Source organism: Hypomesus nipponensis, chromosome 24 (genome assembly GCF_054491055.1).
Source record: "Hypomesus nipponensis isolate SF chromosome 24, ASM5449105v1, whole genome shotgun sequence".
Lineage (NCBI taxonomy): Eukaryota > Metazoa > Chordata > Actinopteri > Osmeriformes > Osmeridae > Hypomesus > Hypomesus nipponensis.
Window position 1 is genome coordinate 11,451,069 of NC_140384.1, and position 24,083 is coordinate 11,475,151.

Consider the following 24,083-nt stretch of genomic DNA (forward strand, 5'->3'; position numbering starts at 1 on the left):
CTCTATGTGACAGGGCTTCTCCTTGTCTTGGTCTGTGACCATCTAGCCATACTCTAAGAAGCCCTTCTCCTGGAGAGACCCCCATTATAAAAAAAACTAACACCATCAGACATAAGTCACGCTCAAATTTTTATTTATTTACTACCTATAAAAGACCACTACAAAGTATCAAAGTCACAGGTCCAGAAGAAAATGCTCCTGTAAACATCTGTTCACCAAACGCAGTAAGATGTTTGTTTGGAGGACCGCCTACAGAAAACATTCTAGCACGATGAAAGGGAAAAATATAACAACAAAAAACATGATTTTTCCAATTGCATCTCTAGGAGCATTCACATCATAGGTCACCGACAACAAGCATTTAATCAGTTAGGAAAAAACTGCAAAATGTGATAAAATTTTTACATATTAGCAATTAACAAAGTGTGAGGAGATACATTAAATGGTTTAACAATTAAATGTCATGTTTTGTAATGACACCAATATTATCCTGTGTACGTCTACAGATGGTGTTTTTCACAGCGTAATAACGTGAGTAGGTAGCATATGCTCTATAATGGAATTGTGAGAAAAATATAAACATTTGTCCACATAAACTTTTGTATAACATTATATGTGATTTTAGATCCTGAGCTTCATCAAAATTTGATCCAGATACATTTAAGTATAACAATTTGACTCAAATGTATTGTATAAAAATAAAATATATCTTAAAACATATTCCCTTTGGAAGAGAGAAATGAAACAATAGTTCAAATATGTTACATGTTCCAAACACACAGATAATCATATTTGAGACGATATAAATTATATATTTTTTATTAAGCCACAAAGCCAATTTTAAACTCAGACAATGTTTTGGAACTGCCAAAATATTGAAATGTATTAATAGATGTTTGAATTAACTAAATGGAGGATAATAACTTCAGGCAGTTTTGTAACTACTAACCCAATATCTTGAAGAGAATTACAGTCCGAAATTGTCTTAATAAGGATGATAAAATACAGAAGAGGCCTTGGTATTAACTAAAACACTAAAGTCTATATTCTATATTTTAACTCACGTCTTTATACTGTCTAAAAAGTGACATGTTTATAGAGGGAAGGACTAGTTAAACAATTATGAAAAACGGCAAGAACCTTTCAAATTGGCACCTGAAATTTTTATAAAAACCAATTCACAATTTGCCTTTGTTATTGACACATTCTATAAGTACAATATGAAAGGTATCTATTATGCTCCACATTGATATTCAAATCATTTATGTTTAAAGAAATTACATGAAAAATTCAAGCAATACATGAAAAACGCATATGCAAAAGGTACTTTAGCTGGTCCACTAGATAGCTTTTAACTTTGTGCCTTGTGTGCATGTGATAGAAGGAGGGAAGGGGAGTGGGTGTGTGTGTGAGAGAGAGAGAGATGGAGAGAGGAAGAGAGAGAGAGAGAGAGAGAGAGAGAGAGACAGAGAGAGAGAGAGAAAGAGAGTGGGGAAGGGGAGTGGGTGTGTGTGTGAGAGAGAGAGAGAGAGAGATGGAGAGAGAGAGAGAGAGAGAGAGAGAGAGAGAGAGAGAGAGAGAGTGGGGAAGGGGAGTGGGGGTGTGTGTGAGAGAGAGAGAGGGAAGTGGGGTGGGGAGGGGGTGTGTGCGGGGGAGAACATGTGTGTGAGGACGAGTGTATGTGTGTGAAATGTACTTTATGTTCGGCTGCGGCGCTTGGACCTGTATGTGGGCGTGGGCTCGGCGCTCCTCCTCTTCCTCAGACTCCTCCCAGGCGGACTCTGGTCCTCCACAGACTCCTCAGGAGCAGCCTTCTCCACCTGCAGTGTGTGTGTGACCTGGCTGAGTCTTCTGGATTTGCGCCGTGGCATTGGGATGGGAGTGGCGATCGACCTCCCTCTTAGATTTCTCTTTAGGACCACTGGAGCCTCCTTTTCTTCCTCTGAGCTGTCAGCTGCTGCTGAGTCCTCCTCCATCTGCTCTTCATCTTCATCCAACTCCAAACAAATGTTGTTTTCTGCCTCTTTTGTTTTTTCCTCTCCTGTCTTTTCTTCCTCCTCATCTGCTCCATCTTCCTCTAGATTTTCTGTCTCCCCATCTTCCTCAAGTTCAGCTTCCTCTTTGCCCTCTATGCCAACTCCTCCCTCTTCTTCCTCTCCCTCACCTTCCTCTCCTCCCTCTCCCTCCTCAGACTCCATGGCATCACTGTCCTCCTCCTCTCCCCCTCCTCAGTGTAATCCACCGACGGTTTGCGGCGTTTGGATTTACGCCTCGTCATGGCTGCAGTCTTCTTCCGATGAACTCTTGTTTTTACCACAGGAGGTTCTTCCTCCTCATCTGCTACGTTTCCGTGTACATTTTCTGTCTCCCCATCTTCCTCAAGTTCAGCTTCCTCTTTGCCCTCTATGCCAGCTTCTCCCTCCTCTTCCTCTCCCTCATCTTCCTCTCCTCCCTCTCCCTCCACAGACTCCATGGCATCGCTGTCGTCCTCCCCTCCCCCCTCCTCAGTGTAATCCACCGATGGTTTGTGGCGTTTGGATTTACGCCTCGGCATGGCTGCAGTCTTCCGAAGGACTCTCATTCTTACCACAGGAGGTTCTTTGTCCTCTGCAACCGTTTCCTGTCTCCTGTCATCAACTTGCTCCACTTCTGCTGCTTCAACTGTTTCCTCGGACGCCGGCTCCTCTGAAGGGATGGTTTCTGGCTCCGCTATTTCAGCGGGTTCTTCCGGTTCTTCTTGATGTTTATGCCTTTTGGAGTCCCGTGAAGGTGTGGCCCCGAGGAGAGTCTTTGATCTGCTTCTCAAAGCTCTTGGCTCCACAACTGGAGGTTTGTCTTCTTCAGCCTCCTCCTTCACAGGACCGTCAGTCTGTGTCACCTTCGCTTCTTTTGGAGACCCTTCATCAGTCACCACATCTTCTTCTCCTATCTCCTGTTTATCAGTTTTTTCTGTGGTTTCTGTCTCGCCAGCCTCCTTTCTCTCCTTCTCCAGTATTTCCTCTGCTTGTTCTACATCTCGGGAAGCATATGCAATCTTGGCGTCTTCCCCCTGCTTCCCCTCTTCAGTTTCAGCCAATTCCCCTATCTCCACCTTCTCCTCTCCTACTTGCTCTTCTACTGGCTCTCCCATACCTTCCTCCTGTGGTTGTGTGATGGCTTCTTCTTTGCCCTCAGCATTTGCCACAGTGTCTGCGGTCAGGTCAGCCTCCTCTCCACCCCTCTTTTCCCTTTCCTCCTCTTCCTCCTTTGTATCTTTCTGTGCTTCTTTCACCACCTCCTCTTCCTCACAGCTCTTGGCTTCTTCTTCCATGGCTGGTGAGATATTCGCAGCGTCTTCATCAAGAGGCATTTCTGAAGCTGTGTCTGCTGCTTCCGCTGGCCTGGTCTCTGCTGCAGCATCCTCTGATTTCCCTTCTTCCTCCTCATTGTCGGCCTGTCGCTCCTCTCCTCCCTCAGCAGACCCCTCATCAGGTATTTCTTCCACCACCTCCTCTGGAGCCTTTTCTTCCTCTGGGGTTTTGTCTTCTTCTGCTGCTGCATCTTCCTCAGTAGCCACCTCATTGCCCTCCTCTTCCTCATTCATTTCATAAGCCACTGCTTCTTTTACACTGTCTTTTTCTTGTTCAACATTTACTTCCTCCTTTGCTGGTCCTGCTTCCTGTTCTGAAGTCTCCTCTTCCTCCTGTTGCTCAGGTTGTTTGCGGGCTCTTTTAGATTTGCGACTCGGTGTGACAGGTGCAGATTTCCTTCCTCTTCTCAGAACTCTTATTTCTATGACCGGTTCCTCGTCCTCTTCCTCCTCTTCCTCTTTCTGCTGTTTTTGTCCTCTGCCTGTGGATTTGTGTTTTGGAGTAGCTTTCCCACTCTTCCTTCCCCTCCTGGAAGCTCTTGTTTCTACTGCTGGGGCTTCCTGTTCTTCCTCTGAGATCTCTGCCTCCTCAACTTCAGCTGGTACCACCTTTTCTTCCAAGGTTTCTTCAGTTGGTGTTTCTACCACTTCATTTGATGGTTCTGTCTCTTTGTCCTCCTCTGCTGGCTCCTCTGAGGGCATTCCCTGAGAATCCTTTTCTGTAACCTCATCTCCAGCACTCTGGACCATGGGTTCAACTGTGCTCTGATCTTCTGTTTTTTCAACGTCTTCTACTGCAGCTGATTCTTCTGCTACGATTTCCTCTTCCTCTTTATCCTCAGTCTTTTCCTCTGCAGCCGTTGCTCCCTCATCCACCTTGTCCTCTTCCACAGTGCCCTCGTCAGCCCTAGCATCCTCCACAAGGTTGTCCTCGGGTGTCACTGCCTCAATCTTTTCTTCCTTGTCTTTTTCTTGTTCAACATTTACTACCTCCTTTGCTGGTCCTGCTTCCTGTTGAGCAGTCTCCTCTTCCTCCTGTTGCTCAGTTTGTTTGCGGGCTCTTTTAGATTTGCGACTCGGTGTGACAGGTGCAGATTTCCTTCCTCTTCTCAGAACTCTTATTTCTATGACCGGTTCCTCTTCCTCCTCTTCCTCTTTCTGCTGTTTTTGTCCTCTGCCTGTGGATTTGTGTTTTGGAGTAGCTTTCCCACTCTTCCTTCCCCTCCTGGAAGCTCTTGTTTCTACTGCTGGGGCTTCCTGTTCTTCCTCTGAGATCTCTGCCTCCTCAACTTCAGCTGGTACCACCTTTTCTTCCAAGGTTTCTTCAGTTGGTGTTTCTACCACTTCATTTGATGGTTCTGTCTCTTTGTCCTCCTCTGCTGGCTCCTCTGAGGGCATTCCCTCAGAATCCTTTTCTGTAACCTCATCTCCAGCACCCTGTACTACAGCCGACATATTGTCCTCAATTTTTTCATCATCTTCTATTGCGGCTGATTCATCAGCCATAGTTTCTTCTTCTCCAGTTTTCTCTTCCTTCTCATCCTCCATCTTCCCCTCCACAGCCTCCACTGCTTCTTCTTCCAACTTGTCCATAGTCTGCTCTTCTTGTCCCCCCTGTTCCTCCGGTGCTACGGCATCTCCTGGTTCCTCCGGTGCTACAGCATCTCCTGGTTCCTCCGGTGCTACAGCATCTCCTGGTTCCTCCATGGCTACAGCTTCTCCTGGTTCCTCCAGGGCTACAGCTTCTCCTGGTTCCTCCATGGCTACAGCTTCTCCTGGTTCCTCCAGGGCTACAGATTCTCCTGGTTTTTCCAGGGCTACAGCTTCTCCTGGTTCCTCCAGGCCTACAGCTTCTCCTGGTTCCTCCAGGGCTACAGCTTCTCCTGGTTCTTCCAGGCCTACAGCTTCTCCCATTTCTTCGAGGCCTACAGCTTCTCCTGGTTCCTCCAGGGCTACAGCTTCTCCTGGTTCCTCCAGGGCTACAGCTTCTCCTGGTTCCTCCAGGGCTACAGCTTCTCTTGGTTCCTCCAGGGCTACAGCTTTTCCTGGTTCCTCTAGGTCTACAGCTTCTCCTGGTTCTTCCAGGCCTACAGCATCTCCTGGTTCCTCCAGGGATATAGCGCCTCCTGGTTCCTCCGGCGCTACAGCTTCTCCTGGTTCCTCTGGTGCTACAATATCTCCTGGTTCCTCCGGTGCTACAGCATCTGCTGGTTCCTCTGGTGCTACAACATCTCCTGGTTCCTCCGGTGCTACAGCATCTGCTGGTTCCTCCGGTGCTACAGCATCTGCTGGTTCCTCCAGGGCTACAGCTTCTCCTGGTTCCTCCGGTGCTACAGCTTCTCCTGGTTCCTCCAGGCCTACAGCTTCTCCTGGTTCTTCAAGGGCTACAACATCTTCTGCCATTTTCTTCTCCTCAGGAATAGTTTCATCTCCTCCCTTTTCTGTCACCTCTTCTGCTATAGCTTCTCCATCTGTCTGTTTTTCGTCTGTTGTTTCCTTTACTTCTACGTCTTTACTTTCTTCCTCCTGTTTTGGTTCGTCAGTTACTTGTGCACCCTCTTTGTTTTGATCCGATAAGTCATCTTCATCAGCTACTTCCTGCTCTGCCTCCATCTTGTCCTCCTGCACAACTTTCTCTTCTTGTTGCTTGTCTACCCTTTTCTCATCCCCTTCTTTAAGCACCTCTGGTGGAACCCGGTCTTCCTCACCTTTGTTTTCATCTGCTGCTTGTTCCTCATCTTGTTTTTCCTCAATTGTTGTCGTAGCCTCTTTCCCCTCCTCTTTCTCCTCCTCTTGTTCTTTATCATTCTTTTCTATTGTAGGAGCTGCTGCTTGTTCATCGTTTTCTTTCACAGCATGACTGCGTGTGTATTTGCGAGGAGTAAAGTTAGCGATGATTGTAGTCCTCGTCCTCAAAACTCTGCTAAAGGTTTGCTGCTCTGCTGCCTCGTCTTTGTTTGTTTCCTGTAGCTCTCTGGGTTGTCGTGTTTTACCTCTAGGGGTTGTTGATGTTTTTTTACCCTCTTCTTCCTCTTCGGTTATTTTCAGGTGTCGCTGCGACTTGCGTCTGGGCGTTTCCATGGCTGCATTCTTCCTAAGTCTCGTTTTTCTCCCAGGAGGTTCTACTACCTCTGTAGGTTTCTCACTCTCTGCTTCCTGTCCCTCTGCAGCCGTTTCCTGTCTCCTGTCATCTACTTGCTCCACTTCTGCTGCTTCAACCGTTTCCTCGGACGCCGGATCCTCTGAAGGGATGGTTTCTGGCTCCGCTATTTCAGCGGGTTCTTCCGGTTCTTCTTGATGTTTATGTCTTTTGGAGTCCCGTGAACGTGTGGCCCTGAGGAGAATCTCTGATCTTTGGGACTGTGGGACTAACCCTTTGGGACTTTCATGGGGTGCTTCCAAGGCCTTTGCAGCTGATCTGGAGGACTTTCTGATTGGATAGGTTTGGCATTCTGCTTGCTCGTCCAGGGGTTGCTTTGAGAGACGAGTGGATCGGTGAGACCTGTCCCTCTCATTCTTGTCTTCTTTTTCGGACTCATAAGTTTTGCTTTCAGCCTCCCTGATCTCCTCCTCAACCGCCTCGTCCATCGTTGTGTCTTCATGTCCTGCCACCTCCACCGCGTCTTTGTCCTCCGAAATCTGTTCTGAAGCAACATTCTCAACCTCCACTGCTGTCTGGAAGGTTGTTTTGGTTACGTCCACCAGCACCACGGTGGCTCTCTGCAGCCGGAGGGCCTGAGCCTGGGCCTTCTCTCCTCCCTGGATCTCTTCAACAGCAGGCTCCTCGTTGGCCTCTGGCGATAATGTGCTCGAGACTGTGGCCGGTTTTTCTGGTTCACCAAGTGAAGGCTCCTCCTCTTTTGGCCTTTCTGCCTGTACTTCGATGGCTGTTTCAACAGTTTCCTGTAGAGAATTGAAAACACAAGGATAATGAAAAATCTTTCCTTGAGTTAACTGTTAGACCCATAACAGTATACTTTTTGGATGAAATGGTAAAACATTCATACCCCAGCTGATTCCAGAGTGGTTTGTGCTGTTTCCTCCACAGCTGTACGAGAGTCCTTCTGCTTCTGCTGCTTTTCCTCCTGCTCCTCTTTGGGAGTTTCCACTTCTGCCTCGATATCCTCAATCCTGGATGAGATCAGAGCAGCAGTAGTTCCATCCTCATGTTTATGATCAGATGGGATGTGGGTACATGATCATCAAAATAACGCTGGGTGTTCACAGGATCAAAATGTCAGATACCTGATTACTTTTTCGGATTTTTTTTCCTCTGACACCTCCTCAGCTACCTCCTCTCTCATCTTCCTCCTCTTCAGCCCACTGCTCCTGCCGCGGGCAGTGACTGGCGTTTCCTCCGAGTCTGCAACAGATTGCATTTAAATCAACACACATCCAGGAAACATATCATCCCTATCAACTCATCATATATCAAATATTTACCTCTTGCAACTTCGATTTTCACTTCCTCCTGTAAACAGAATACAGAACATGAAAGACATAATTTGGTAATTCTGCAATGAATGAGACAAATGTAAATCTTTTATTTTTCATGTATTCAAACACACCACAATCTCCAAGGATCCATGTCTCTGGATGGATGTAGTGAGTTCCTCCATGACCACGTCTGCTTCAGTCAACTCATGACTAACAATCGATTGCTCAAAGGAGAGATTCTTCGATATGGCTGAAAAAATAAGTGTAATTTCAGTGGGTAATCTTCTGTGTGATGTTAGCCTAGAAAGGTCAACTTAAAGGGAATCCATTCTATTTATAGACAAATATTATCGATCTGTACAGATGTGGTTTAGCAACAAAGAAGGCTGGGTATTCTTACCAGTCAGATCCATGGCCTGGATCTTGCAGGCGATGTTGGTTCTCTGGCTGGGCCCTCCGACACTCTCCACCTCCCACAGCAGGCTGCTGTCGGCTGGGTACAGGCTCAGGTACTTGGCACAAACTGGGACCACACACAGATTAGAATATATTTTTTTAGAAGTATAACAGTAATTAACAGCACTATTTAAAATAAATGTTTTTCCATCAAAATGCTAGTCAGTCGTACAATGGATCAATAAGAACATGCTGGGACTTCATACCATCTTCACAAATGGAGGTTACACACAGACATGTAGAGATGTAACATATGTTTATCTGGGAGATTAATTCTATCAATTCCAAGAGTAAACTGTGGTGTATTAACTTGCTGTGTACAGTATCTTACAGATACATTTTATGAAATTAAGTACCATCAGTGCAACAGTAAGAACTCACGTTCTACCAAAAGCAATTTTATCAGAATGATAAAACTGCATCCAGTCAATCATACAGTGCTTAAGTAAACATATTCTGTATTGAAATATTAATATTAAATGATTTTGCTGTTTTGGATTACCTTTGCACATTGCCGTGGGGAGGGGGTATCTCAACCCTAGACTGTCCTCTTTGAAACTGTCAACAAAGTTTTCAAGCATTTGAAGGCCGAAGCCATTGCCGCGGTGACGCTTCCTGACAAATATGGAGTCCATGACAGGAAGCTGGTACCGCTGGGTCACAAAGCTACTGCATAAGCTGTCTGGAAAGTAGGGATATATTTTCCTCAGACACATACAAATATTTTTTTAATGTTTACAGTTTACATAGCAGAAGGGTTTGGGTAAAATAAACACATTTTAAGGTGAAGAATTGTCACCGTTTTCTTTTGATAATTATAGTTATCTATTATGCATCCCAGTTTGAGAGCCACCACTGGTTGGGGGTGTTACCTGAAGGCTTGACTGAGTAGAACCCCACTGCCTCTCCGCTCTTCCAGAGGATTCTGGCAAAGTCTGTTTCCTCATGGCAGAGGAAGGGCAGCTCGTCAGAGCTCCTCTCTTTGGTTCTGTAAACTACACGATTTAGGATGTACAGAACTATTCTCTCTCTGATGGTTTCCACCTAGGAACACACATGTAAACAGACACACAGGTGCACACACACAGGCACACACACATACATACAGCTTTTAGTGAGATATGTTCATGGTGCCAGACCTGTTATATACTCCAACCCATAATGGTGCCCCAATTTAAACCCTAACTCAACTTAAACAATTATACATTTGACCTCTCTTGGTTAAGCTTAAGCCAACTCTTCGTACTTTCTCATAGCCTTATCTCCACATCCTATCCACAGCCTTATGCCCAATCTCCACATCCTGTCCACAGCCTTTTGCCCCAATCTCCATATCCTGTCCACAGCAACACTATGATTCCAGGGAGCACCAGAACTCACCTCCATGGCTCCATCTCTGGAGGGGTCAGATGTCCTGAGAATGTCCTCCACCGCCCACCACCTGTCCAGCAGGTACAGCCCCACAGCTGACACACACACAGATACATACACACACACACAGTACCTGTTAGCTGGTCTCTAGTACCTGTGAGCTGGTCTCTAGGGTTAGCTGGTCTCTAGTACCTGTCAGCTGGTCTCTAGAGGCAGTGTACCTGTGAGCTGGTCTCCTGGAGAGAAGAGGGCCAGGACCTTCTGCTGACTGCTGGCTCCGTACAGAGGAACAAGGCCCACGTTGGGAAGACCGATAGGAACCTGGGAGAGAGGTCAGCCAGGAGGTCAGATAGGTAGATATATTGGTGTGTGTGTGTTGGTGTGTGTATAGGTGTGTGTAGGTGTCTGTGGGTCTACCTGGGTGTGGTCCTCCAGTGTGAGGTACTGGGGTGAATCTGGGTTGCTGTACAGCAGCTCCTTCATATAGTTCTGGGCGGAGCTCTCCAGAGCCTCCTGACTCACGCCCACAAGCACATCCACAGGGAACTCCATCCCTGCCAAGAGGAAACATGATGAAACAAATGATATTGTAATTTAGCAACTTATATTTTATTTCTGGCAACTTATATTTTATTTTATTGCACATTTATTTAATTCTAATTCCACTTAGTACTGCTAGTTTATGTACCCTTAGTATAGATAGTCCACATATTTTAATTTTAGGTTCCTATATGTTTATTGTATGCACCTTCCTGCATAAAGTAAATTCCTTGTCTGTGGAAACTTTCATGGCGAATAAATCCATTTCTGATTCTGATGAATTAGCCCTACACAGTCATTACACATGGTTATGATTACAAGTATCTATGCTAGTCCTTTTGGGAGTTTTGTAATCCTGGGAGTACAGGAGTTGGACTGGGGTGTTTTGTGTAATGCCGCTCAGTTTGCCAGTGATGCAGGGTGCTAGTGGTGCCAGCGTGCCAGTGGTGCAGGGTGCTAGTGGTGCAGGGTGCTAGTGGTGCCAGGGTGCAGGGTGCCAGTGATGCAGGGTGCTAGTGGTGCAGGGTGCTAGTGGTGCCAGGGTGCAGGGTGCCAGTGATGCAGGGTGCTAGTGATGCAGGGTGCAAGTGGTGTCAGGCTGCAGGGTGCCAGTGATGCAGGGTGCCAGTGGTGCAGGGTGCCAGTGATGCAGGGTGCTAGTGGTGCAGGGTGCTAGTGGTGCCAGGGTGCAGGGTGCCAGTGATGCAGGGTGCCAGTGATGCAGGGTGCCAGTGGTGCAGGGTGCTAGTGGTGCAGGGTGCTAGTGGTGCCAGGGTGCAGGGTGCCAGTGATGCAGGGTGCCAGTGATGCAGGGTGCAAGTGGTGTCAGGCTGCAGGGTGCCAGTGATGCAGGGTGCCAGTGGTGCCAGGGTGCCAGTGATGCAGGGTGCTTGTGGTGTCAGGCTGCAGGGTGCCAGTGATGCAGGGTGCCAGTGGTGACAGGGTGCCAGTGGTGCAGGGTGCTAGTGGTGACAGGGTGCCAGTGGTGCAGGGTGCTAGTGGTGCAGGGTGCCAGTGGTGACAGGGTGCCAGTGGTGCAGGGTGCTAGTGGTGCAGGGTGCTTGTGGTGTCAGGCTGCAGGGTGCCAGTGATGCAGGGTGCCAGTGGTGCCAGTGATGCAGGGTGCTTGTGGTGTCAGGCTGCAGGGTGCCAGTGATGCAGGGTGCCAGTGGTGACAGGGTGCCAGTGGTGCAGGGTGCTAGTGGTGCAGGGTGCTAGTGGTGTCAGGCTGCAGGGTGCCAGTGATGCAGGGTGCCAGTGGTGACAGGGTGCAGGATGCCAGTGATGCAGGGTGCCAGTGATGCAGGGTTCTAGTGGTGTCAGGGTGCTAGTGGTGCTAGCACCAGGCAGCACCAGGGAGAGCACTGACTTTGTCACTGAAGACAAGTAGTAGCCTGAAGCTAATGTTGCTAACTAAGCATCTGTAGGAAAGCAACCTAACGCCTTTGCTGTTCAAATAGCTCCAGACAGCACTGCAGCTAGGCTCCTGCAGAGAGAAGCACTGTGTTACACTGAAGACTGTGGAATGTCAAGGAATGTGTAGGAATGTGTAGGGGGGCTGTTATGAGTATAGTAATAAATATAACAATCCAGTCAGAGTATATTCTAACGATATAGTAGCACAGGTCAGAATATTTCTAGATCTTGTCTCCAGTCCTTCTCATCCTTCTCTATTTGTGACAGACACTCCAAGCCCCTCCCTCTCCCAGACAGTTGAACACTGTGATAGGATCGGGGTGTTGTTGTATTGTAAATTCACAGAATCCTTCATGATAAACAGCACTGCCCTCATTATCAGCCCATCACATGCTCCACACCTATACATCTGCTGTGCCTTTCAGCCAGATGATAAGATGCCCCTTTGCACCCCATTTCAGATACCATTAGCTTGAAAATATGGTCTGTTTCCTGTAATTGCTCTGTTACAGAAGTGCGATCAAGTACTAAACTTCAATCCCCACAGTCAACATACTGCCATCCCCCAGCAGTCAACATACTGCCATCCTCCAGCAGTCAACATACTGCCATCCTCCAGCAGTCAACATACTGCCATCCTCCAGCAGTCAACATACTGCCATCCTCCAGCAGTCAACATACTGCCATCCTCCAGCAGTCAACATACTGCCATCCTCCAGCAGTCAACATACTGCCATCCTCCAGCAGTCAACATACTGCCATCCCCCAGCAGTCAACATACTGCCATCCCCCAGCAGTCAACATACTGCCATCCCCCAGGCAACTGTTTTCACCACCAGAACACACCTATACCTGTTCTAGTCTGCTTAGAATCCACATCTCACCAGTATGTGAGAGTAAGTATGTGCCTCATTCAACACACAGACACACACACAGACACACACACAGACACACACACAGACACACACACACACAGACACACACACAGACACACACACAGACACACACACAGACTCATATGTGTGTCCTTATGCCACACGGTGGAGCAGTGCTGAGCAGTGTGGTTACATAAGGGAACTCTATACGTCTCTATAAGTACCAGGAAGTACAGGGTCAACCCCCCACGTCTGCAGGGGCCGTGGAGAACGTATAGCAACAAGAGGGGCGGAGGCATGCACTCTGACACACTGACACACTGACACACACTCTGACACACACACACACACACACAGAGACTGTTGTTTGCACATTCCCTACAGCTCCAACAGTTGACCCACTCTTTCTTGAAACGGACCACATCCACCCAGCTGTGATGCAGTCTTACTGTGACTTCTGAGTAAACTCACAGAACCACACACAAATCTGGAACATGGTATAGGCTACTTACTACTAAGCTCATGCACACATGTAAAAAGCATGTGCCAACACAGAGAGGAATCGTATTAGAGCAGAATGGGACATACATGTTAAGACTATTGGAATGTATATTAACAATAAATAGAATAAAAGGCCACCAAAAGGAAAATTGTTTTATAGTAGATAACTGAGATCAACTTTGCTTCTGCAACAGTTTGGGAGCACTGTAACCACCAGAGCTTCCCTCCTCCTCCACACCCTGGGAGCAGGTCCCTCCAGCAGCACACCCCAGCCCTGCACAGGAGGGCAACAGACCCACCCCAGCCCTGCACAGGAGGGCAACAGACCCACCACAGCCCTGGACAGGAGGGCAACAGACCCACCACAGCCCTGCACAGGAGGGCAACAGACCCACCACAGCCCTGCACAGGAGGGCAACAGACACAGAAAGTAAGAAACAAGCTGGACAATCCTCAAGCTCTGTGTTGTAGTGGGGTCTGTTCTTCACTGGGTGAAGCTGTGTTGTGGTGGGGTCTGTTCTTCACTGGGTGAAGCTGTGTTGTGGTGGGGTCTGTTCTTCACTGGGTGAAGCTGTGTTGTGGTGGGGTCTGTTCTTCACTGGGTGAAGCTGTGTTGTGGTGGGGTCTGTTCTTCAATGGGTGAAGCTGTGTTGTGGTGGGGTCTGTTCTTCACTGGGTGAAGCTGTGTTGTGGTGGGGTCTGTTCTTCACTGGGTGAAGCTGTGTTGTGGTGGAGTCTGTTCTTCACTGGGTGAAGCTGTGTTGTGGTGGGGTCTGTTCTTCACTGGGTGAAGCTGTGTTGTGGTGGGGTCTGTTCTTCAATGGGTGAAGCTGTGTTGTGGTGGGGTCTGTTCTTCAATGGGTGAAGCTGTGTTGTGGTGGGGTCTGTTCTTCACTGGGTGAAGCTGTGTTGTGGTGGAGTCTGTTCTTCACTGGGTGAAGCTGTGTTGTGGTGGGGTCTGTTCTTCACTGGGTGAAGCTGTGTTGTGGTGGGGTCTGTTCTTCACTGGGTGAAGCTGTGTTGTGGTGGGGTCATGAGGGATGGAGCAGGGGGGGTGCTGTCTCTGATGGTGTTCAGAGCTCTTCCAGTTCAGTAACTGTGTCCCTTCTTAAATAAAGTACATTTTGAAAGCTTGGTATTTACGCAAAATGCAAATGCAATGTCTGCAAAAAATATATATGTAGGTGCTTGTTTTGCATGAATTTGTGACTTGTCCTAACCGCAATTTTAGCCTCTAAAAACCTCCAACATTCACCTACGAACATGCAAAACATTGTTATTTGCTTAATTTGTTGCATGCAGACCAAACTAGCCACACAAACATTTGAAGGGAAGCCATATCTGGTGCAAACATGCTTCATTTTTTAATAGGGGCGATGCCCATATATAGTGGTATGGACAAGTTGCCGTTTGTATGTGAAGGTTGACATGGTCATACATGCAGAGCTTGTGTGGTTGAACACTGTTGTTGCATAATGAGATGAGTTCACATGCAGGATCCATGTGACTGCATGCTAAACCACAGCAGGCTAACCGACACACTTAGGGCAGCCTTTGTATTTTTTTAATTCTAAAATGTACACAGACAATTTGCATGCAGTATGTGTTGTTGAGTTGAATTTTGAAGCAAACAAGTATAAACCCATAACAAAGATATACAGTATCTAATACAACAACAAAAAACGAATAAAAAGTAGTTCAAACATTATTGTGTGTTTTTTTGTGGAGAAAAGTAAATCAAAACTCTCCACTTAAGTTCAATTTAACAGCGACAGTCGAACTAAACGCGCGTCGTCTGAAAATAAAAGTGCTGACGACGTACTTAAAAGTATTGCGCCGGGCAGAAATAAACAACGCAGTTGCGGTTCCACGGCAGACTACTAAACACGAGAGGTTACGTTTGCACTTGTCCACAGCGTTTGCAAAATCCAAGTATTGGTACTGCTGCTTGTTTGGGAACAAAAAGTTCAGAAGAATGTGCAGGGGGCGGCGGCGCGCAGAGTGGGTGTGTGGCTTCTGCTCTACGCTGAAGACAGGAATCCTAGGATCGCCTCCACAATCTCCCGAAACAAATCATATTACTACAATATAGGCAAAGTGATGAACGTTTTAAAATGTTGCCACGTAAATGCACAAGTCGGTAACCTACGATGTGTTGTAAAGTATACGGTATTTTAGGACACCAAGTACACCAAACGCAGAAACAAAAACATGATTGTTGGTCTCGCATAAGACATTTAAAATGGGTCATTCACACGACGATACAGACGATATAGTAACATGGAGACCGTAATAATTGTACAGAATTAAAAGTCATTGTAAGCAAGAAACTGTCTGGAATTTAGAAAATCACCGAAGTTGGCGGGAGAAGCATAGTCTATATGCACATCTTTCTGTTATGTGTTGTCAAAAAAAGCATGCGAATTCAACATAAACGTGTTATAAGATATTAAGTTGTAAAAAAAAAAACGCTGAAAAAAACATTGCATGGAATGTAAATCAACAAACATTGCATGTAGTTTGTACAGGACTCAAGAACCACTGTCTGATAAAATACACCATAACAAAATCTGGAACATTATGTTCTCCTTATACTAAATATATGTACTCTCCTTTGAAATGAAACCAAAAGGCTTGTTATAAACTTGGCGCTGATCATAAAAGTGGCAAATGTCTCCGTTTGTTTTAAAAGTGTTTTACGGGAGTCATCGGGTTCAACAATCCCTAATCCATCTGTGCGTATCGGATGCTCCTCTCCACTCATCGCGCTCTAATTCTTTGTTCCATATCGAGCAGAAGTGCTGAGCAACACGTACTGGACCTCGCGCAATCCAGCTAATCTACCGAGGGAAGCTGCCGCCAAAATGACAGAACTCACCTTAACTTAGTAGATAATTCGGTAGTCCCAATAAAACTACGTTATTTATTTAAATTCCGTAAACATCAGTGATGGTATTATTATGTTGGTCGGTGCTAGCCTTGGCGCATGCTCGCTTGACGACACTCCGTGTGCCCAAGCGGCCAACGAGAGAGGAGCGCGCACAATCGCGTTACATAATAGACTTCCCTGCAGCCAAAATACATGTTATAACATTTGGGTGACCTAAAATTCAAGTCTACCGAGTTGCTAAATTACGCAGTAATAGTTACTTATGTAAACAAGTTTTGATTATTAAAAGGCTCACTACAGCACAACTGTACACTGAAAAGTATATAATAAAAACATTTCCTACTGAGTTTTTCATACTCACAACAAGGCAAACAGCTTCACCCATTACTACAAGACTACGACAATATTACCCTTTAAACTTAACCGTTTATGATAATAATACATTATTATTGTAATAAATAAACAATAAAATCAACTTATGAAAAAAACGATGGCAAGGTCTGGTGAAGTTCAAAACCCCGACCCACACGGACTCCTGCCTTGGTCTCATCTACCCTGGTCTAGAGGTCAGAGGTCAGATCCTGATGTAGAGGTCAGAGGTCAGACCCTGGTGGAGAGGTCAGAGGTCGGATCCTGCTACCTCAGTGTTCTGACATTTGGCATGGTGTCATGGTGCCAACGTTACAACCTGCGTTGTTAACTGAGGACAGTCAGTTAATCAGAGTAAAACAAAACCATACTCTGCTCAGTGTGTAACAGATCAGGGGCCCTTCGTGCAGCTAAAGGCATCCTCAATAAAGCCTGTTAGATAATTGCCCATCCTCAATGGCTCTGCAGCTGTTACTGCATGCCCTACTACATGTAATGCTGTTTGATGTTGTTTCAAATACATTAAAGTACAATTTACGGAAAATTAAGTTTTCATATATATCTTAAATGGATGCTGTATACTGTTGAATCATTTGTACTGTAACCATAGAGGAACCTTTAAGGAACTATTTTCAGGCACTTCAAATAACCCTTGGTTTGCACATGGAACCTTTACCATAAATATTCTGGTGTTCGACCATTAGGTGCAGTATTATATAACCTTATGAGGGTTACCTCATAAGCGAGTACCTTCGCCGCCATAGGCAGGATGTTTCAACAGCCCCTCCCTCCCCCGGAGCGCAAATCGGGGAGACGCCACCCCGCCTCAGCGCCCTCTGATGGTGGTGCGGGACGTCAATCAATGAACACATTTCGGTATTTGGCGCCCACCTCTTCATGGCGCCCTATGCAAACGCCGGCCCTAAGTGAACTTCAGGTTTAGGGTAGTCTGGGCAACTTTAATCTCTAATCTCCATTTCTGTTAATCCTGGTTTTCGTTTTGACGATCAGAACTTCTGAACTTGTACAGTGACCCCCTGCTCTGCCGTGACACACATTGTGTTACGCAGCTAATAATCTGGCAGCTTTGGCTTTTAAATCTGTAACAAGATACAGCACAACCCTGGCAGTCGGACCGTCCTGAACATGCAGAGGCTGTTGTGTGGGCGAGACATGTCTGGTGAACCTGCTTTAACCAGCTCTACCACTAGGGAGCAGTACTGGATGGGGAATGATCCCAGTAAAGTGAGCTGCTGTTTGTGATTGGTGGAGCAGTGTGCTCTCAAGGCCGGTCAAGATTCACTCAACATGAAACTGAAAACGAGAGGCTAATGACACTTGTTTTACACACGCATGTTTACAGTATGTACACAGACTGTAGCAGACACACAGACACACACAGTCATGCTGTTGATAGGGAGTCATGAGACAGGCATACGTGCTCTGATGCTGTTACCATGGCGCCTCATGTCATCATGGCTTCAATCAGCTGGATCCATCTGAGGAAGGGTTAGCGGCCCTGCTGGAGGTTTGGTTTAGCGGTGGGGCCCTGCTGGAGGTTTGGTTTAGCGGTGGGGCCCCGCTGGAGGTTTGGTTTAGCGGTGGGGCCCTGCTGGAGGTTTGGTTTAGCGGTGGGGCCCTGCTGGAGGTTTGGTTTAGCGGTGGGGCCCTGCTGGAGGTTTGGTTTAGCGGTGGGGCCCTGCTGGAGGTTTGGTTTAGCGGTGGGGCCCTGCTGGAGGTTTGGGTTAACGGTGGGGCCCTGCTGGAGGTTTGGTTTAGCGGTGGGGCCCTGCTGGAGGTTTGGGTTAACGGTGGGGCCCTGCTGGAGGTTTGGTTTAGCGGTGGGGCCCCGCTGGAGGTTTGGGTTAACGGTGGGGCCCTGCTAAATATCACAACAGAAAACAGGTCAAGTTACATGAAGGAAGGCCATTCATCTGACTGGTGTTGATGTTGACAGTGGTGATGTTGATGTGGAGATATTGATATGGTCACACAATCCCCCCCGCCACTGTGGATGAACACAACACCAACTAGGGGATGTGTGTGTGTGTGTGTGTGAGTGTGTGTGTGTTGGGTATCATCTTGGTATTTACAATCCCGGTGCTAAATCGATACCTTTAAAATGGTTTTGGTGCCCACACGGAGCCTGACACTGAACCACACAACAGCGGTGGATTAAGATATGAAAGGATTTTTTCTTGAAAATGATCACTGACTGGCATTCATGTGAATTTTCTCAGTTGGGAAATTATACTTCAGATTATTCGGACTCCCCATAAATGCATAGTATGATTTAACTAGCGATCATGTGCACTGATGATGCTTCTTACATCCGTGTCAGAGCACCAGAGGGCCACTATTTGGACAGCTCAGGCATTTATCCTAAGTGGCACCAAAATGAGGCACCTAAATCTGCGTTCAGATTGGATCTGGTGCACCCCGGTTATATAGGTACCAGTGCCATATTAGCACTGGGGTTCTGTACCCAACCCTAGTGTTGGGGGGTCAGGCCACGTGTGGTTGTCATGTTGAATAGACTCTCATCCAATCAAAGACAGCAACAAGGTGCGACAGCGCACACACTATACACACACTGTACACACACACTATACACACACTGTATACACACACTGTACACACACACTGTACACACACACTGTACACACACACTGTACACACACTATACACACACTGTACACACACACTATACACACACTGTACACACACACTATACACACACTGTACACACACTGTACACACACTGTACACACACACTATACACACACTGTACACACACTGTACACACACTGTACACACACACTATACACACACTATACACACACTGTACACACACACTATACACACACTGTACACACACACTATACACACACTATACACACACTATACACACACTGTACACACACACACTATACACACACTATACACACACTATACACACACTGTACACACACACTATACACACACACTATACACACACTGTACACACACACTATACACACACTATACACACACACCCATATAGCATCTGACATTCCTCTGTTGTTAGTTGTGCTCACACACACTAACATACTTTACATACAAGCTTATCTATCGTGTATGCACACTGTATGCATAAACAGATACACACATGCTCAAGCATGTTAACACACACACTAACATTCACCACCTGCACATTCCTGCCTGTCTGTTAGGGGCTCACTCACTGTAGGAGACCTCCTAGTAACACAGGCAACAGGTGGAGAGAGAAGGGGGAGGGAGAGAGAGAGGGAGGGGAGAGAGAGAGGGAGGGGAGAGAGAGAGAGAGAGAGAGAGAGAGAGGGAGGAAGGGGGAGGGGAGAGAGAGGGAGGGGGGAGAGAGAGAGGGAGGGAGGGGGGAGAGAGAGGGAGGGGGGAGAGAGGGAGGGGAAAGAGAGAGAGGGGGGAGAGAGAGGGAGGGGGGAGAGAGGGAGGGGGGGAGGAAAGAGAGAGGGAGGGGGGAGAGAGAGGGAGGAAGGGAGGGAGGGAGGGGGAGAGAGAGAGGGAGAGAGAGATAGGGTGGGTGGGTGGGTTGCAGAGTCAGAGAGGCGACACACAAGACTTCATATCAATTATTAACTGAAATCCTGCCCACGTTTAATGAATTTATGAAGTCGGCAAACAATATTCTTTAATTACCACATTGCTTATCTGAGGAGACATAATCAACATTAAAGAATTTGATCCTGAACATTAACAATCGCAGCAGTGTGTGGGAGCAGGAGAGAGAAGGGGAAAGACAGGGGTTCAGATTACCCAAGTGGCCCTTCAGTAGTGCCATCAAGGATAAGAATTATTACCTTGAAGTCGTATTTTAGTCTTCAAACACAGAATCCTCTCACATTATTGGGCGGCCATGAAAGGGCCTCTTTCTAACTTAGTGTGTTTTCTTATTAATCCAACAGAAACCAACAGAACCAAGAGAAGTTTAAAGTAATATGGGGCCCATTCATTAACTACATCAGGGACAATGATCTCTCTCAGATGCTTGATGAAGTGGAGGAGGGACAAGTACAACTTCTGCTTTTGAGGTTATGTAGTACCCGCAGAGGATAATAGATGCATTATACTGTACCTATTTTTTATTTATTTTATTTTATTTTTTTTCATTTGAATATCCTTTTTAAAATTTAATATTTCTGTTAACTTATTATTTATCTAAGCATTTATATATGGGTGTATGTGTATGCGTACATTTACATACTTTTTCTCATAATGTAATATGTTGGTATCCATGTATGCGTATATGTATATTATTTTTATATATGTATTGTTATTTATACTTTACATTGTACTATTTTATTTTATTCTATTAAGTCTGTTTTTGGTGTTTTTTTCCTTTCTTTTGCAAAAATTTACAACTCAATAAATACATAAAAAAAAAAAAAAAACAGAACCACCCAGAATACAAACAGGATCTGGGAATGTGTTGCAAGAAAGGTGTATGAGGAAGGCAGGTCTGCTCCAGGTAAAGCTGTCACTAAGCAAACATCAGGTGAGTCTCCACCAGCTGAGAGGGAAGAGGAGGTTCCTGTTGCTTCTGCTCTCTCTCCTTCACAGACCATCTAGATGATTCAGGAACATGGACTCTGTCCTCATGGACAGTAAAGGTTCACATCTTCACCACTGTTATTCCATTACTGTACAAAATTTTACCTGCATTGTAACTGCAAAAATAATGCAATACAGTGTTGTCCTAATGCTGATATTTTAAGTCGTATAAATCCTCAGGTGGGGATATCTATGGCATGCAGGGTTTCTGACAGAAGGTGCACTGTAAAGGAGACTGGAGTTAGATGAGTGTGTGCTCATAAGTGTTCATCTGCCAAACATGGAGGCACGCTTCCTGTGCTCTGGACACCCCAGTCTGGACACCCCAGTCTGGACACCCCAGTCTGGACACCCCAGCCTGGACACCCCAGTCTGGACACCCCAGTCTGGACACCCCAGTCTGGACACCCCAGCCTGGACACCCCAGCCTGGACACCCCAGTCTGGACACCCCAGTCTGGGCCCCTTCAGGGTAATGCAGCAGCAAACTACACACACACTCTCTCGCTCTCACACACACTTTCTCTCACACACACCCGCACCCTCGTTCTCTCACACACAATTTCTTACGCACACACTCTGTCTCTCACACACACATACACACACACACACACGCACACACTCTCTCCCTAACCTCTCCCTCTCTATCTCTCTCTCCCCCTCTCTCTCTCCCCCCCCCCCTCTCTCTCTCCCTCCCTCTCTCTCTCTCTCTCTCTCTCTCTCTCTCTCTCTCTCTCTCTCTCTCTCTCTCTCTCTCTCTCTCTCTCTCTCTCTCTCTCTCTCTCTCTCTCTCTCTCTCTCTCTCTCTCTCTCTCTCTCTCACACACACACACACACACACACACACACACACACACACACACACCACAGCTCAGTGTGTCTGAAGGGGCTGGGCTGGCTGAGGCGGGCCTCTCTGCAACCAGAGCGGTCCAGGCAGACGCCAGGGCACAATCCAGGCATTGATGGAGCCACAACTCAGCGCTCAGCCCCCCTCTGTCCCAGAGCCACGACTCAGCGCTCAGCAGACAGGAGAGACTCCCTTACACTGTTTGTTTTGGTGTTGCTTGAAAGGGGCAGTTTCATCCAGCAGTAGCTGCAGGAGCAGGCGTTAGGTTGCAGATGCACCATGTAATTCATCTGCAGTTACTCATTAAATGCCTACAAATGCCAGATATTGTGATGCGTACTGATGATGAGTGGCCAGTGTTTTTAGAACTTGCCTCATAAACTATCTTGTACGTTCGTCTAATATGGATTAGACACCATCATAATAAAGGAAACACAACACTGTAGATGTTCTGTGTTAGCAAACAAGTAAGTGGTTTTGTATACTTCAGTGGGTACACTAATACTTGTTATTCTCATGGCAGAGGTGAATACTCACTGCTACCCTGCTCTGGAAGCAAGGTTCACTTCTCAAGGCCAGAGAAAAACATTGTCATCAAGATAACCATCCTAAAGATCAAAATGACTAAATGTAATATGTAACTGTTCAGTCAATAGTTATGTCTCCACTAGTTGTCACTTGTTGACACAGTGTTGTGACTGGTGTGTTAGGTGTGTCGTTATTGACTGAACAGTCATTGTCGTTATTATAGATATTGTTTGAGAACAAGGTGTGTTCACAGCTCTCCCAACGGTTCTTCAGCGGTTGTACGGTTCTGTCTTAACTAACGCTCGTGTTCGTCCTTTGACACACCCTGAACTCCCACTACAACCCTGCAGATTACTTCTTCATGACTTTCTTCATGACATCTCGACGCCGTCTCTCTCACTAGCTACACGTTTCAGTGGGACAGGACCACATTCAAGGGGCAGGTGACAAGTTCCAGAATAACTGTTCTGACACCTTGCCCCCCGCCCCCTTGGAAAGGAGCGGTTAGCAACCAGGTGGGAAGTATAGTCTGGGTTATGATGGAGGAGGAAGAGTACAGTCTGGGTAAGGATGGAGGAGGAAGAGTACAGTCATGTCTAGGGTTAAGATGGAGGAAGAAGAGTACAGTCATGTTTCTAGTAATGTCTCACCCAGCTGCAGAAGGAGCAGTGAACCATGCCTGAGTGAAGGATGTGATTCGTTAAAATGTTGTCAAAATTCTTGTTGAGATTTCTTTCTTACGGCTACATCCTAGATTCTACAGATGCCTTGGAAAACTTTCATTAAGAAACCTTCCCTTTCCTTTCCTCCTATCAAACAAGAAGCTGTGAAAAGGTTCTCTGGAGGGGGGCAGGATTCTCCAGTTTTGCAGGCCTGGCTTTGCGTGCCCTATTTCCACACCCCTCCACCCCACTTTCAGCCAACCTCTGGACTGGCTGCCATGCACTGGGGGTGCGGTGTAGAGATGGGTGGAGAGAGAGTGAAAGTGAGGGATAGAGGGGAGAGGGTGGGGAGGGAGGGAGTACAGAGAGAGTTTGGAGAGAGAGAAGGAGAGAGTTTGGAGAGAGAGAAGGAGAGAGAGGGAGAGTTTGGAGAGAGAGTTTGGAGAGAGAGAGAGGGAGAGAAAGCCTCATTGTTGCTGGCTGAGAGGGTGCTGCTCTCTCTGGGGAGCGCAGGACCAACATTCGTCACCACGGAAATGAGCGAGGCTGATGATGGGGATGGTGGTGATGACAGCAGCACTCAGCCTGGGCCAAGAGAGGTGGGAGCCAACAGTGAGCCAGCAGAATCTGCCCCTCTGCCTCACCGCGGCCAGCCTGGCCTCTGCTCTCAGCATCAGACAGGCTTCTGGTGCTGACAATCAGACTGGACCCTATGCTTGAAGACTCAAACACATTTGTAATCATTTACTGTAATCATCAATTCATCTGTGTTTGAGAAACTTTCCACGGCTTCTTGTTGGTAATATATACTGTACTCTTCCTCTTCCTAACCCTGGAAATTACTGTACTCTTCTTCTTCCTAACCCTAAACATGACTGTACTCTTCCTCTTCCTAACCCTGGACATTACTGTACTCTTCCTCTTCCTAACCCTAAACATGACTGTACTCTTCCTCTTCCTAACCCTGGACATTACTGTACTCTTCCTCTTCCTAACCCTGGACATTACTGTACTCTTCCTCATCCTAACCCTAAACATTACTGTACTCCTCCTCTTCCTAACCCTGGACATTACTGTACTCTTCCTCTTCCTAACCCTAAACATGACTGTACTCTTCCTAACCCTAAACATGACTGTACTCTTTTCCTCTTCCCAACCCTGGACATTACTGTACTCTTCCTCTTCCCAACCCTAAACATGACTGTACTCTTTTCCTCTTCCCAACCCTAAACATGACTGTACTCTTCCTCTTCCCA

At 46.7% G+C, this 24,083-nt stretch overlaps 1 protein-coding gene and 1 long non-coding RNA gene across 6 annotated transcripts in view; one reads left to right on the forward strand and one right to left on the reverse strand.

Moving 5' to 3' along the window:
• Positions 1-22,608, forward strand: part of LOC146233226 (uncharacterized) — a 42,303-nt gene extending 19,695 nt beyond the window's left edge. The window contains exons 2-6 of one of the 5 annotated variants that reach the window (XR_014742192.1): positions 9,589-9,694; positions 9,824-9,966; positions 13,195-13,375; positions 20,146-21,262; positions 21,661-22,608. This is a non-coding gene — a long non-coding RNA (uncharacterized LOC146233226). Of the gene's footprint in view, positions 1-9,555; positions 9,967-13,194; positions 13,376-20,145; positions 21,263-21,660 lie in introns of all 5 variants that reach the window. The other 4 variants (XR_014742189.1, XR_014742188.1, XR_014742191.1 and 1 more) reach the window with 4 other exon arrangements.
• LOC146233228 (uncharacterized) lies at positions 117-16,831 on the reverse strand. The gene is made up of 12 exons (XM_084689994.1): positions 15,824-16,831; positions 10,031-10,167; positions 9,835-9,934; positions 9,623-9,708; positions 9,115-9,286; positions 8,745-8,924; positions 8,187-8,309; positions 7,918-8,036; positions 7,793-7,820; positions 7,595-7,712; positions 7,357-7,480; positions 117-7,252 (listed from the first exon to the last, which is right to left on the reverse strand). The coding sequence occupies exons 2-12, from the start codon at positions 10,163-10,165 to the stop codon at positions 2,129-2,131; spliced, it is 6,309 nt and encodes a 2,102-aa protein (XP_084546120.1). The 5' UTR covers positions 10,166-10,167; positions 15,824-16,831; the 3' UTR covers positions 117-2,128.
• Positions 22,609-24,083: the final 1,475 nt, after the last annotated feature.